Source organism: Pristiophorus japonicus, chromosome 6, assembly GCF_044704955.1.
Source record: "Pristiophorus japonicus isolate sPriJap1 chromosome 6, sPriJap1.hap1, whole genome shotgun sequence".
Classification (NCBI taxonomy): Eukaryota; Metazoa; Chordata; class Chondrichthyes; family Pristiophoridae; genus Pristiophorus; species Pristiophorus japonicus.
Genome location: NC_091982.1, coordinates 237,275,837 through 237,292,080, shown reverse-complemented (window position 1 = coordinate 237,292,080; position 16,244 = coordinate 237,275,837). Strand labels below are relative to the sequence as shown.

Below are 16,244 nucleotides of genomic sequence, written 5' to 3'. Positions count from 1 at the left end.
TGGGGCCAATATTTATCTCTCAATCAACATAACAAATAAACAGATTATCTAGTCATTATCACATTGCTATTTGTGGGAGCTTGCTGTGCGCAAATTGGCTGCCACATTTCCCACATTACAACAGCGCCTGCACGCCAAAAGTACTTCATTGGCTGTAGAGTGTTTTGCGACGTCCGGTGGTCGTGAAAGGCGCTATACAAATCCAAGTCTTTCTTTTTATTGTTTAACTTTTTAAAAATGTTTCACTTCTTATTCGAAAATGGTGGAGCCAGAAACCTTAATGGGTTTTAAGGCTCTTGTCAATAAATGTGATTCAGGGTTATTACAAACATACAATGGGAGTACAGTGGATAGGTGGGCTCGATGGGCTGAAAGGTCTTCCCCTGCCTGAAACTCTCACCGTGGTACAATATCTCTTTCACATATTTTAGTTCTCTTTTTTTTAAAGTAAACAAAATCCTTCACTTCTTCCTCATGGCTCCCAAACTCACTTCGGAGGTGGGCCAACATTAAAAACAAATGTGTGTGTGTTTTGATTGGCTGAGTAGCAGCTCCAACTCAAAAGCCATCACTGCAAGCAGATGGCTCCTGATGCTGTTTATGTGCAGTTGTTGTACCTGTGGCTCGCTCGGCATTAGCACATTAATTGCGGAGTTGTGCCAATCAAAGGAAGCTAATGTATGTCTGGCAACCGTGCCAATAGTCCCAGAACAATAAACCTGTGAGGCCAAGTTATGGTGAGTATATTTTTCTGTTTACTCGACTTTGCTAAGCCACCTGAGAAAAGGCAAATTTGACATTATTTATGGGGGGGCACAGGAAAATATAGAATGTGCAATCCAGCATAGCTGGTCGCTGAAATTAATACCCATTAAAACCCGCAAACGATTGGGTCACCTTAAGGGAATGATTCAAGAGCTACATCATTCTCAGCTGCAGAAGTTTGAAGCAGCAACCTTTGCTGAAATAATTACTACAGGATGTTTCATGCTTTCATGTTCCACCTTAGTCCCCGAGTGCATTTTCCCCGGGTGTTTTCTGTGTTTCTAGCTCCGTTTTGAGAGGCGCTGTTTCAAAAAATATATATGTTGATCCTCAGGATGTGGGCATCGCTGGCAGCAGTGTTCCCTCTAAGATGCGGGCATGCATGGCCGCACAGCAATCTGCAATGTACAGCGCGTTGAGATTAACAGGCTGCTCGCAACTTCGTCAGTTGATAACTGTGATGTAAAAAGTAGTGCTCAGAGCAGTTTGTTGCCCACCCAGTACAAAGAACATTTAAAGGGCACATTGCCGGCATTTATTGGCTCTACCCAGTTGCCCTGATTAAGTGGCTCGTTAAGGCCCTTCTGATGTCAGTTAAGAGTCAAGCATATTGGAGTGGTGCTGGAGTCACGTATAGACCAGACCGGGTAAGGACTGCAGGTTTCCCTCGCTAAAGGATACTGGTGAACCCATTGCTGACAATCCGATAGCTTCAGGGTCAGTTTTACTGATGCTAGCTTTTTATTTCAAATTCTCACAGTGGGATTTGCACTCACGTGCTGCCTGGATAACCCAGACCACTTGTGTCCTTGTTACAGATGTCTCTGGCTTAATACTGTCACCTAATGCTCAAAAGGAAAGCCTCACTCTGTTGTAGCCGGGAATATATTTAATATTGTTGGCACAGCATTGTCGTCGCCTCTACTTTTAACATGTCTGTCCATCTTTCAATTTCCATTAATTTAACTGTAAAACTGACAACGCAAGACCGAGGGGAAAACTTGTACGAAAATCGAAAATGCCCAGCAGGTTGAAATATATCTGAATGAAAAAGAAAGGACAATAATTCCATTAGAACTTCTCAAAGGGTTTATTATTGTATTAGTACGTGTTAAGTATTGCAGATTCCAGCATTGGCAGGCTTTGTAACTCTCTAAATCAAAAACTGAACTTGTTTTCGATATTTATCTATGGATGTACCAGTAGAAAAACCATTTTTAATTTATGAGTTTTCCCGTCAATGATTTTAATACGTGGATGAACTAATTTGTGCTGAGAATTAACATGGTCAATTAATTAGTGGAAATTTATTAGCTATAATTCCAATAAATGTCCTGTCCAACATTTATCCCTCAGTCAACATAACAAAAACAGATTATCTGGTCATTATCACATTGCTGTTTGTGGGAGCTTGCTGTGCGCAACTTGGCTGGTGTTTCCCACATGACAACAGTGACTACACTCCAAAAAAAGTACTTCATTGGCTGTAAAGTGCTTTGAGACGTCCAGTGATTGTGAAAGGCGCTATATAAATACAAGTCTTTCTTTAGGGAGCACTGGAAATAGTGATATTAGCTGTTTCTTAAATAAAAATCTTAAAAACAAAGACAGGAAATTGATGAAATTGATAATTCAGTTGAAGGTCCTTTTTTTTTTAAAGATTCACATTTTTCAAGCGTAGGATTGCAGAATTTATCCTGCGTTGTCTTCTCTCGAATGAAGCAGCCACTGTCAAACTGCTTCGAATGAACAGCAGGTCCATCAGCTGGAAGAGAGCATTAGCACACGAGGATCAATGTTCTGGGGCCACAGGGAGAGGGTTCCTGGAATCTGGAGGTTTTGGGAAGGGAGGACTCAGGATCTGGGGGCAGAGGGTCTGGTGGGGTCTTGGCGGGACCTGTCTTGGGATCACCAAGCTCCAGAATGTGGTCTAGGCATTTGTAAGCACTGAGAGGGGGTAGGGTTGGGTGGAAGAGGGGGGTGGTCCCAGAATCTGGGAATGGGTGACTTTTAGTCAGAGGTTGTGAAATAAACTGTCGTGCAACAGGACATTGCCAACCTGTGAAAAGCAGAAGTTTGCTGTTTCCTTCTCTGCAGCATTTTGAAAGGTTATCAGACCATACTAACATCTCACCAGTTCTCTAGATTCCCCCCGTCCCACCAGATAACACAGATAGATAAGACCATAGGAACAGGAGGAGGCCATTCAGCCCCTCGAGCCAGTTCTGCCATTCAATGAGATCATGGCTGATCTGTACCTCAACTCCAGCTACAAGCCTTGGCTCAATATCCCTTAATACCCTTGGCTAACCAAAATCTATCAATCTCAGCTTTGACATTTTCAATTGACCCCCAGCCTCAACAGCTTTTTGGGAGATGGTTACAGATTTCCTCTACCCTCTGTGTGAAGGAGTGTTTCCTGACATCACCCCGAAAGGCTTAGCTCTAATTTAAGGTTATGTCCCCATGTTCTGGACTTCCCCAGCAGAGGAAATAGTTTTTCTCGATCTATTCCTATTGACTCCTTTAATCATCCTGAACATCTCAATTAGATCACTCTTATTCTTCTATACTTAAACGACTAGAAGCCTCGGTTTGAGGCTAATTAGGACACTAATGGCGCCGGGGCGATAAATTTTGCACCAGAAAATGGTTTGCGTCTGCAGCCACAAAATTCAGCAGCTGGGCCCTGAGTGTGAAGCCGAGTGCTAAGGGCGCTTGGCCGGCTGAGCAACTGAAAATCCCGAGCTAAAGAGCCGGCCTCGGAGCGCCCTAACAGAGGCTTCTCTGGAAAAATAATTTGCCAAAAACGCCCACAAAAAAACATTGCCAATACGTTGCTCACCCCACATCAAGATAAATCGCAAAAAAAAACATTTACACTTCCCTCAGGTAGACATTCTTTCCTTCACGGCCGCCGGGACAGCTCGGACCGCCTGCCGTCCCAGACGGTCCCACTGGGGGGCGGCGCTATGGGGTCAACACAAAACGAAAATCATTGCGCTGTCGAAACCGGTCCGAGCTGTTGCACACCGGCTCGACTCTCCCGGGCGGTACTGGTTAGCACCGCCGACACCAGCACGCTGAATGTGCCGAGCGGCGCAAATGCTGGCGCTTGCAGCTCCGAACGCCTTTAGCGCCCCTGTTCGGACCCTTTCCAGTGGCGCGAAGCGACCAAATTTCTACCCCCTAGTCTATGCAACCTGTCCTCATAATTTAACCCTATTTAGCCCCTTTAGTAGGAGGCAGGTATCCCTCAATTTTATTGTAAGCTGATTGCTTGGAGGCAAACAACAGCGGCCTCTCCTTCATTGCCCCACACCACCCGATATTTTTTTTAATTCATTCCTGGGATGTGGGCGTCCTGGCAAAACTGGCAATATTGCCCATCCTTAATTGTCCTTGAGAAGGTGATGGTGAGCCGCCTTCTTGACTAAAACTGAGTGGCTCGCTGGGCCATGCCAGAGGGAAGTTAAGAGCCAACCACATTGCTGTCGGTCTGGAGTCACATGTAGGCCAAACCGAGTAAGGTGGTCAGATTCCTTTCCCTAAAGGACATTAGTGAATCAGATGTATTTTTTTTACGACAATCCCCCTTCCCCCACATGTCAGGATGAACGCAAGCACGGTTTGGGTCCCGCCCCTTGCACAGTGGCTGATATCTAGAGTTTGGTTGTGTAGGAGATTGAACCTGAATCCTCTTGCTGCTGTAGCACAGTATGTGCCCATAAAATATCAGAAAGAGGTAAGTTTCTATCTGTCTTCCCACCACTCCTTCCTAGACCTCAAATCTCAGCCTTACCTTGGTCAGCCCAGCCTTTCTTCAGTATATCTGGACTCCCGATGTTTTCCAGCGCCTCTTCAGTCTGTGCTTTAATGGGGGCTGATGATCCACGGGGGTTGCGGGGGCGAGGGGTTGCGGGAGGGGTTGCGGGGGGCCGCAGGGGTGTCGGGGGGCGAGGGGTTGGGGGATGTGGGGGGGCGGGGCCGATGGGAGTCGGGGGGGTCGGGGGTGCGGGGGGGTTGGGGGATGTGGGGGCGAGGGGGTGTGGGGGTGAGGGGGAGCGAGGGGAGTGGGGATGAGGGGGTGCAGAGGGCGGTGAGGTGCGGGGGGCGCGAGGGGGTGCGGGGGGCACTGAGGGTGAGGGGGGCCGGGTGCGCGGGGGCGAGGGGGCGGAGGGCGGGATGGTGCGAAGGGGTGAGGGGGGGCAGGAGCGAGGGGGTGAGGGGGGCGGACGGCGGGAGGGTACAAGGGGGGGCGAGGGGGTGCGGGGGGGTGAGGGGGGCGGAGGGTGGGAGGGGGATGAGTCGGGGCGGGGGTTGCGTGGGCGAGGGATGGTGGGGGGACGAGGGGGCAGGGTGGTGCGGGGGCAAGGGGGCATGAGGGGGTTGCGGGGACGAGGGGGGATGCAGGGGCGAGGGGGATGCAGGGGGGTGTGGGGGAAGGGGGTGCGGGGGCGAGAGGGGATGGTGCATCTCCTGGTAAGTGCCAGGAAGGACCAGCAAGTGGCCCATGCTGCTGACCCTGCCACAGTGTATGGTCAAGGATGAAGTCTATTTACGTGCATGCCAATGGCAAGTGTTCACATTTCTGAGGACACTTCTTGGAGGTCTTCCCACCGAGAAGGCAGAAGAGCGGGGGAGGTTTCTGCCAGAGCCAATCCTAGCAGTGGCCCCCTATTTTTCTTTGCCCTAATTGGTGGTCGAGGGGGGGCGGGAGGACGAGGGGGGCGGGGCCGAGTGGGGCGAGGGGTTGCGGGGGCTGGGGTCAGGGGGAGCGAGGGGGGGTGAGGGCGAGTGGGATGCAGAGGACGGTGAGGTGCGGGGGGGGCGAGGGGGCGGAGGGCAGGAGGGTGTGAAGGGGCGAGGGGCCGAGGGGGCGAGGGGTCGGATGGCGGGAGGTTACAGGGGGAGCGGCGAGGGGATGCAGGGGGTCTGGTCGCTCTAATTTCAGGGACATGAGATCTCCATGCTTTGTGAATTCCAAATACGCTCTTACAGCACTGGCCTTGTCAGGGGCGGTTAAGCTTCTGCGGAATCAACAACAACTTGCCTTTATATAGTGCCTTTATCGTAGTAAGGCGCTTCACAGGAGCGTTATCAGACAAAATTTGACACCGAGCCACATAAGGAGAAATTAGGAAAAGTGACCAAAAGCTTGATCAAAGAGGTAGGTTTTAAGGCGCGTCTTAAAGGAGGAGAGAGAGGTAGAGAGGTGGAGAGGTTTAGGGAGGGAGGGAGTTCCAGAGCTTAGGGCCCAGGCAGCTGAGGGCAGGGCCACCAATGGTGGAGCGATGAAAACCAACGTGGAGCAAAAGCCTGACGTGTGTGGTTCCCTCGCCAATTTCTGGCCTTTACCACACAATTCGAGCTGACTTACGGCTGGAGTGCACTGGAGGGCTCACAGATTGTTGGCCTCAACATCTTCTGGAGCAACACTCCCAACGCAGGCAGGTTACCACCTTCATTAGAACATGGATGGAGGAATGACACAAGACCCTGTTAAGTATTTGTTCGATAATTTCAATGATCATCCTAATCTCTATTTTCTTATGCTGGGTGACATTTGATAAACCTGAATGTCCAGAGGTTATGTTACTGAGTTAGATCAAAACTTAGGCCTAAATATTATGTTGCCTGATAGTGTATTAACATTTGAAACATTGTTTTAAAGTCTTTCTGATGAGATGTTAATTTCGGGGAGCAGTTTTATATTCCCCTAAATGAACAGTGGTTAAGTTGCTAGACTCATAATCCAGAGCATGGACTAATGATCCGGAGACATATGTTCAAATCCCACCACAACAGCTGGGGAATTTAAATTCAATTCAATAAATCTGGAATTTAAAGCTAGCATCAGTAATGGTGACCATGAGACTATCGGATTGTCAGAAAAACCCATCTGGTTCACTAATATCCTTTAGGGAAGGAAATCTGCCATCCTTACCCGGTCTGGCCTATATGTGACTCCAGACCAACGCAGTTGCATTCAAGAAGACGGCTCACCACCACCTTCTCAAGGGCAATTAGGGATGGACAATAAATGCTGGCCTTGCCAGCGACGCCCACAGCCCGTGAATGAAGAAATAAAAAAACAACAAGGCCCCCATCAGATGGATGTAAAAGATCCTAGGGGCACTATTGGTGTCCCGGCCATTATTTATCACATCATTGCAAAAAAAAAATGACCTAGTTTTCATCATGCTGCTGCTTATGAGATCTTGCTGTGCACAAGTTGGCTGCCTTGTTTCCAACAGGCAGTGCAGCACTCCCTCAGTACTGCACTGGGAGTCTCAGTCCAGATTACATACTGAAGTCTCTGGAGTGGAACTTGAACCAAAGCCTTTTGACTGAGAGGCAAGAGGGCTACCCACTGAGCCACGGTTGACTCCTTCTTTGGTCAGTTCTTTCATTGCTCCATCATTGGTGACCATGCCTTCAGTTGCCTGGGCCCTTAGCTCTGGGACTCCCTCCCTCCCTAAACCTCTCCAAATATCAAATAATAAATATCCTGTACATTGTACAATAAAATCCAAGGTTACTGAAAAGATAAATATTTCCTACAGGAAGTTGATACTACAAAATACTGCTTTTAGAGACTCTTATATTTTTCTTAAATACATCAGTACAAACTAGTAATTGAACAATTTCACATTCAAAGTAAACACTGTGTAATGTCTGTAAGCTTGTAATGTTTGTAGCTCCACACTGTGGATGTGGACATATTGTGTACTGCAACTGCAGTGTGAATAATAAACAGAACCAGGCAGATTCCGGAGGCTTCCGAGAGAGCTACTTGCCATGTTAGGAGCTGTGTGTGCTGTGCTCTGTGAAGATATCACATTTGGCGGTGAGATGGGATTTTTCAGATGATTTAAAGCTGAAATTTTGTTGGGGAAGGATTCAGCCAGCCGACAGAGAGACTTTGGAAGTTTCTGTCTTTGGAAAAAAGCTATAAAATCCGAGGTAAAATACAGCACACGGTGTGAACAGCTAGAGATTAAAATGGCAGGTGTAATCAGACATTTGGGGGAAATATAGACACGACCGGGAACGATTTAAAGGGTATGTGAATCGACTAAAATGTATTTCACTGCAAATAACATAATTGAAGTTCCAGACAATGCAGTCCAGAACCGGGCTGTGTTGGAACATAAGAAAGCGATCTTCTTATCGGAGGTGGGTCCGGCATTGTACGAAACCCTTGTAAATCTGCTTGTGCCTGACGAACCAAAGGACACAACGCTTAAAGAGATTTTAACGAAGCTGGAGCAGCACTATAACCCCAAAGCGTTAGAAATTGCTGAAAGCTATCATTTTGGGATTCGGAATCAAAAGACTGATGAATTTATTAGTAATTACATTGTAGCATTAAAAAAGCTATCGATGCACTGTAATTTTGGAAACTTTCAAAACCGAACACTACGGGATCATTTTGTTTGTGGGGTGAAAAATGATGCGAACAGAAGGAAGTTATTGATGACAAATGACTTAACTTTTGAGATTGCTTGTCAGACAGTGAGGTCGATGGGCATGGCCGAACAATATTCCAAGAATTAAATAATAATTACGGTCGTCAGTCAACTGAGGTAAATCACCTGCAGGTTCAAAGTAAAAGACGGTGGGGACCCAAAGTCTCAGAAACTGGAAATTCTAACAGAGCGTCGAAGTCATGCTATCGGTGCCTGGGACAACACATTGCTCAAAGTTGTCCATACGTGAAGGCAGAGTGTTTCTTCTGCAGAAAGACTGGGCATCTTGCGAAGGCATGCCGACTGAAGGGTAAACCAGCTTTCAAAGCTATGAGTCCAGCGTTTAAAGCTATGAGTAGAAATCCCAAGACACTACATAGCATGGAAGAACAACAACAGGATGAGGAGATGTTAGAGTTACACGTCATCAGGAGCACGAGGTTAACGGACAGTGATTCGGAAAGCATCAAAATCCACAGAGATGTTGCGGGATTCAAGATACCAATGGAAATCGATACGGTTGCATCCGTGAGTGTAGTACCGGAGTCATTATACCTCGACAATTTGTGTGATTTCCAACTGGAGAAATCCAAGATAGAGCTGCGAGTTTACTTGGGAGAGAAAATTCCTGTGGTAGGTTGTATCACCGTACCGGTGAAATATCAAGATCAATTTCAGAACTTGCCTCTAATAGTAGTGAAAGGAGATAAGTCAGCCTTACTAAGAAGAAATTGGTTGAGCTCATTGAAGATGGATTGGAGTAAGATTTTCTGTATGGAAGTGAGATTTTCATCCACGGATGAGGTTATCAAGAAGGTGTTCTGCGAAACGGGCAGTCCGATTCAAGGCGAGGGGTCGGAGGGTCTAGTAAGGAGGAGGAACTGAGGGAAATCCTTATTAGTCGGGAAATTGTGTTGGGGAAATTGATGGGATTGAAGGCCGATAAATACCCAGGGCCTGATGGACTGCATCCCAGAGTACTTAAGGAGGTGGCCTTGGAAATAGTGGATGCATTGACAGTCATTTTCCAACATTCCATTGACTCTGGATCAGTTCCTATGGAGTGGAGGGTAGCCAATGTAACCCCACTTTTTAAAAAAGGAGGGAGAGAGAAAACAGGGAATTATAGACCGGTCAGCCTGACATCGGTAGTGGGTAAAAGGATGGAATTAATTATTAAGGATGTCATAGCAGTGCATTTGGAAAGAGGTAATATGATAGGTCCAAGTCAGCATGGATTTGTGAAAGGGGAATCATGCTTGACAAATCTTCTGGAATTTTTTGAGGATGTTTCCAGTAGAGTGGACAAGGGAGAACCAGTTGATGTAGTATGTTTGGACTTTCAGAAGGCTTTCGACAAGGTCCCACACAAGAGATTAATGTGCAAAGTTAAAGCACATGGGATTGGGGGTAGTGTGCTGACATGGATTGAGAACTGGTTGTCAGACAGGAAGCAAAGAGTAGGAGTAAATGGGGACTTTTCAGAATGGCAGGCAGTGACTAGTGGGGTACTGCAAGGTTCTGTGCTGGGGCCCCAGCTGTTTACACTGTACATTAATGATTTAGACGAGGGGATTAAATGTAGTATCTCCAAATTTGCGGATGACACTAAGTTGGGTGGCAGTGTGAGCTGCGAGGAGGATGCTATGAGGCTGCAGAGCGACTTGGATAGGTTAGGTGAGTGGGCAAATGCATGGCAGATGAAGTATAATGTGGATAAATGTGAGGTGATCCACTTTGGTGGTAAAAACAGAGAGACAGACTATTATCTGAATGGTGACAGATTAGGAAAAGGGGAGGTGCAAAGAGACCTGGGTGTCATGGTACATCAGTCATTGAAGGTTGGCATGCAGGTACAGCAGGTGGTTAAGAAAGCAAATGGCATGTTGGCCTTCATAGCGAGGGGATTTGAGTACAGGGGCAGGGAGGTGTTGCTACAATTGTACAGGGCCTTGGTGAGGCCACACCTGGAGTATTGTGTACAGTTTTGGTCTCCTAACCTGAGGAAGGACATTCTTGCTATTGAGGGAGTGCAGCGAAGGTTCACCAGACTGATTCCCGGGATGGCGGGACTGACATATCAAGAAAGACTGGATCAACTGGGCTTGTATTCACTGGAGTTCAGAAGAATGAGAGGGGACCTCATAGAAACTTTTAAAATTCTGATGGGGTTAGACAGGTTAGATGCAGGAAGAATGTTCCCAATGTTGGGGAAGTCCAGAACCAGGGGACACAGTCTAAGGATAAGGGGGAAGCCATTTAGGACCGAGATGAGGAGGAATTTCTTCACCCAGAGAGTGGTGAACGTGTGGAATTCTCTACCACAGAAAGTTGTTGAGGCCAATTCACTAAATATATTCAAAAAGGAGTTAGATGAAGTCTTTACTACTAGGGGAATCAAGGGGTATGGTGAGAAAGCAGGAATGGGGTACTGAAGTTGCATGTTCAGCCATGAACTCATTGAATGGCGGTGCAGGCTAGAAGGGCCGAATGGCCTACTCCTGCACCTATTTTTTATGTTTCTATGTTTCTATGAGTGTCAGGGTACAGAAGGACACTAGATCAGTTTACTACAAGCCACGTCCCGTACTATATGCACTCAAGGAGAAAGTTGAGCAAGAACTCAAAAGACTAGAGACTGAGAACATTATTTGTAAGATAGATTGATGTAATTGGGCTACACCGATTGTTGTTGTACCTAAGTCCAATGGTAAGGTAAGATTGTGTGCTGATTATAAAGTGACCTAAAACCAGGTTCTAGAGGGTAATGTCCCCAATACATTGCCAAATATAGAAGATTTGTTTACAACACTGTTAGGTGGTCAGATCTTCTCAAAACTGGATCTTATGAATGCCTCCTTACAGCTTGAACTAGATGAGGAGTCCAAGTCATGTTTGACTATAAATACTCATCGAGGCTTCTATCAATTTAATAGGCTATTGTTTGGAGTGTCTGCCCCTGCCATATTCCAAGGAGTGATGAACCAGATTTTGCAAGGTATTGAAGGGGTCGTATGTTATTTGTATGACATACTAATTTCAGCACCAAATAAGAAATTCATAATAACATATTGAATGAAGTCCTCAAACGCTAGAGAAGCACAGAGTATGAGTTTCTGCTCATAAGTGTGAGTTATTTAAAAACTCAGTGTAGTACTTAGGGTACAGAGTAGAGAAAGATGGTTTACGTCCAACCATGGAAAAGTTGGATGCAATTAGAAATGCACCCACTCCCAGGAATGTCATTGAACTTTGTTCATTCTTGGGTCTTTTCAACTATTATGGGACGTTCCTATCAAATTTGGCTACAGTATTACATCCACTGAATTAACTTTTGAAAAAACAGGTCCATTGGAAGTGGTCAAAAGAATGCGATACAGCATTCAAGGAGTGTAAAAGCAAATTGGTAAAGAGCACCATGTTAGTTCACTACGAGTTATCTAAAGAGATTAAGCTAGCATGTGACGCCTCCTTATGGAGTTGGGGCAGTAATCTCTCATGTATCAAGTAGTGGGGAGGAGAGACCAATTGCTTTTGCTTCACGCACTCTCAGTGCCAGTGAGAGTAATTATGCACAAATTGAAAGGGAAGCTTTGGCATTAATTTTTGGGGTCAAGAAGTTTCACCAATACTTGTATGTTCAGAAGTTTACCATCGTTACGGACCATAAGCCCCTAACAGTAATCCTCCATCCAAAGTCCCCAGTTCCAACATTAGCTGCAGCCCGAATGCAGAGATGGGCTTTGATTTTGTCAGCATATACATATGATATTGAATACAGATGATCAGCTGATCACAGTAATGCTGATGCAATATCTAGATTGCCTTCACCATCAAATGTTAGACCCGATAGGGAAGAAGTGTTTTATTTTTCATACATTGATGAACTGCCAGTCACAGCTGAAGAGATTGGTAGAGCATCCAAACGTGACCCAGTGATGTCAAAGGTATATGAGCATATTGCAAATGGATGGCCAAACCAGGTAACAGATAAAGGTACACATCCATTCTTCATTCTTAGGAATGAATTATCAGTCGATAAAGATTGTATCATGTGGGGTGCAAGAATGGTTATACCAAATAAATTCAGGTCCAAATTATTAGGAGACCTCCATGACCAGCACCTGGGAATGTGCTTGACCAAGAGTTTTGCATGCAGTTATTTATGGTGGCCAGGTCTTGATAAGGATATAGAGTACATCATGAGTCTGTGTACAACATGTCAATCGGTAAGCAAGCAACCACCATTACAGCCATGGAAATGGCCTCCTAGGGTGTGGCAAAGGCTACATATTGATTTTGCTGAGTTAGAAGGACAACAATTGTTCATTGTGATTGATAGCCATACGAAGTGGTTTGAGGTGTTTCCAATGTGGAAAATAACAAGTAAAACATTGGACATTGAAAATAATTTTCTTCATTTGGCCTTTCTCAAGAGATTGTTTCGGATAATGAACCACAATTTCGTTCAGAAAAATTTGCACAATTCACGAGCAAAAATCGTGTGAAACATACCAAGGTTCCACCATACCATCCTGCTTCGAATGGTGCAGCAGAGCACACTGTACAAATTGTATAACGTGCCCTCATAAAACAAATGTTACATCCAAATCCAAGGAAACGACAGTTGTCATTGGATCAGAAATTAGCTAATTTTTTGATTACATATTGAAATACTCCTCATACAACTACTGGTAGAACACCAGCAGAGTTGTTTCTCAAACGACAGCCACGAACCAGATTCTCGTTGTTAAAACCAAATTTGGCACAGTCCGTAGAAGAGACACAATTAGGACAGAAAGAGAATCGTGTTAGAGGTAGAGTAAAAGAGAGAAGTGTGAAATTAAACCAGAAGGTGAGAGTGAAGAACCATCACCATAAATGGGTAAAGTGGTTACCAGGAAGAGTGGTGAAGATATGTGGTCCTCGCACATATTTGGTAAAGATGTTTGATAATGGACAGGTTAGGTTTGTTCATATTGATCATATTTTACCTACAGACATGGAAGGAGTTGAAGGTGGGAATGATTCAATTATTTCTGACACATCAGATAGTTTTGATACACCAGTAGCAAATCCTAAATCCAATGTACTGGAAACAAATCCAGAGAGAATCAGAATGAAAGTCTGAGTCCGAGTCGGGAAAGCAAAGAGCCTGAAGTTAGTGAGTTCAAATGAAAATCAAGGAAAACGTTCCTCAGGATTAGCCTCAAATGAGTTTAGATTCAACACCAGATTTGGAAGGTTCTGTTCGAGAGCGAAGGTATCCTCTTCGAAACAGAAAACAAGTGGTAAAGTTAAATTTGTAAATATGGAAAAAAAATAAGTTTATATCGTGTGTTATGTATAAACATGAAAGTTATGTATGATGTTTGTTATAATAATTTCTTCATTAAGGAGGGAGAAGTGTAACGTCTGTAAGCTTGTAATGTTTGTAGCTCCACACTGTGGATGTGGACATATTGTGTACTGTAACTGCAGTGTTAATAATAAACAGAACCAGCCACCAAATTCCGGAGGCTTCCGAGAGAGCTGCCTGCCATGTTAGGAGCTGTGTGTGCTGTGTTCTGTGAATATATCACACATTGCTTGACTGTACATTTCTTTATGTTTGGAATAGATTTTTTGTGTCGATTAATTGTATCTCTTTATGTACCTCTTTCAGCTAACTCTGTTACTTGTTTGCGATTTCTAGGAAATGGACGAGCATTGCAAAAATATTAATGAGCACGTGGAGAAGTACTACCTTACGACAATGTACATCATTGAGTTCATACTGGGGCTGATAGGGAACGTCACTGTGATAACCGGCTATATCTTCTGCCTGAAGAAATGGAAGTGCAGCAACATTTATCTCTTCTTCCTCTCCATCACAGATCTCCTATTTATTTGTACCCTTCCGATGTTTGCCATCCAATACGCGAATGACAGCCAATGGTTATACAGTGACCTGTGCTGTAAGTTTAATCGGTATTTCCTCAACTCGAACCTCTACTTGAGTGTCCTCTACCTGACCTGCATCAGTATTGATCGATACTTGCTGGTGCGAAACCCCACGAAGCTCCACTGGTTCCAGAGAAAGCAGACGGCTGTGGCGATCTGTTTAATTCTGTGGGCTTTTGTCACCGTGGAGCTGATACCCATGTTCACTTTCATTGGCCCCAAGAACGTCACGGATAACGACGAAAACATTATAGTCTGTGTCGATTACGCCAGCTCTGGGAATCCCTGGCACAGTATCATTTACAGCATGTTCCTCACCATTGTCGACTTCATCATCCCTCTGGGCATTATGGGGTTCTGCTGCATTCGGACCGCGAACAGCTTAAGGAAGATAAGCGCCCACCGTCGCAGGCACATCAACCTTGAAAAGCCTCATCGGCTCGTCATATTGGCATTGGTCATCTTCTCAGCACTCTTCACGCCTTACCACATCATGCGGAACGTCCGCATTATCTCCAGAATGGACACCAATAGGAAGCGACTGTCGTGTACCTTCAAGGTCATTAAGGCTTGCTATGCCATCACGAGGCCCATCGCTTACCTCAGCTCTGCCATAAACCCCATTTTCTATTTCCTACTGGGCGACCGATTCAGAGAGACACTCCTCAGCAAGTTGCCGTTCATCGGCCCAAGACTGATGACACAGTCTTCAAGCACGGGGCAAAGCTAAATAAAAAGGCCTTTCATTTGGGCAAAAGGGAAGCATGTTATGAATGGTCAGCGGCCATTTTATTCTCAGCCGTTTTTTTTTGCAACTTGGCTGGATAGTAGCTGGAGGTATTCTGAATGTCTCGCATATCCTTTAACTGTGCTGAACTGTCTCAAAATTCCGGCTTTCATTGAGGGGAGTTGTTTAGAAGTCTGAAAGTGCTGTTGAGAAAGCAACTCCTGTATTCCCATCCTTAAGCTCAGCAGTGCTGCTGGGGATGATTTTTGGCTTCAGAGGGCCGGAATTGGCAAGTGTTTGACCATGACTCCTAGTCCTAGGCTGCTCTCACTGGGCTGAGCATACCAACCCAAGATGAGGTCATAGAATCATAGAATGGTTACAGTACAGAAGGAGGCCATTCGGCCCATCGAGCCGTGTGCCGGCTCTCTGCAAGAGCACCTCAGCCAGTCCCACTCCCCCCGCCCTTTCCCCGTAGCCCGGCAATTTATTTTCCTTCAGGCGCTTATCCGATTCTCTTTTGAATCTGCCTCCCTTTCAGGCAGTGCATTCCAGATCATAATCACTCGTTGCGTAAAAAAAGTTTTCCCTCATGGCATGGCGCTTGGAGCCGCGAGTGAGAAGCTGGGGGGAGTCACCTGAAGCCAACTGCAAGTAAAACCAACCTTCTGAGCGAGTTTGCCATGCAGAGGTACTAGCTTTAGGGCTCGCCCCATACACCACTGCTGATCATATCCCTGGGAAAAGGAAAAATGTTTCCATTGATTCAAACAGTAATTTTTTTTCATTGCATCATATTATTATTCACTATGATATTTATTCCACATGTCACAGCTTTGTGCAATGGCTCTGAATTTATTACAAGGGATTGCAGGCAGAATTATTGCAAAGTATCATCATCATAGGCAGTCCCTCGGAATCGAGGAAGACTTGCTTCCACTCTTAAAATGAGTCCTTAGGTGGCTGAACAGCCCAATACGAGAACCACAGTCCCTGTCACAGGTGGGACAGATAGTCGTTGAGGGTAAGGGAGGGTGGACAGGTTTGCCGCACGCTCCTTCCGCTGCCTGCGCTTGATTTCTGCACGCTCTCGGCGATGAGGCACGAGGTGCTCAGCGCCGTCCTGGATGCACTTCCTCCAGTTAGGGTGGTCTTTGGCCAGGGACTCCTGGTGTCAGTGGATGTCGCACTTTATCAGGGAGGCTTTGAGGGTGTCCTTGTAACGTTTCCCCTGCCCCCCCCCCCCTTTGGCTCATGAAGGAGTTCTGAGTAGAGCGCTTGCTTTGGGTGCCTCGTGTTTGGCATGCGAACTATATGGCCTGCCCAGCGGAGATGAG

At 45.8% G+C, this 16,244-nt stretch overlaps 1 protein-coding gene across 1 annotated transcript; it reads left to right on the top strand.

Annotated features, from left to right (window-relative positions):
- Nucleotides 1-598: 598 nt before the first annotated feature.
- Nucleotides 599-16,105, top strand: LOC139265417 (succinate receptor 1-like). Its single transcript, XM_070882415.1, has 2 exons — nucleotides 599-737; nucleotides 13,933-16,105. Exons 1-2 carry the CDS (start codon nucleotides 735-737, stop codon nucleotides 14,908-14,910), a joined length of 981 nt encoding a protein of 326 aa, XP_070738516.1. The 5' UTR covers nucleotides 599-734; the 3' UTR covers nucleotides 14,911-16,105.
- Nucleotides 16,106-16,244: the final 139 nt, after the last annotated feature.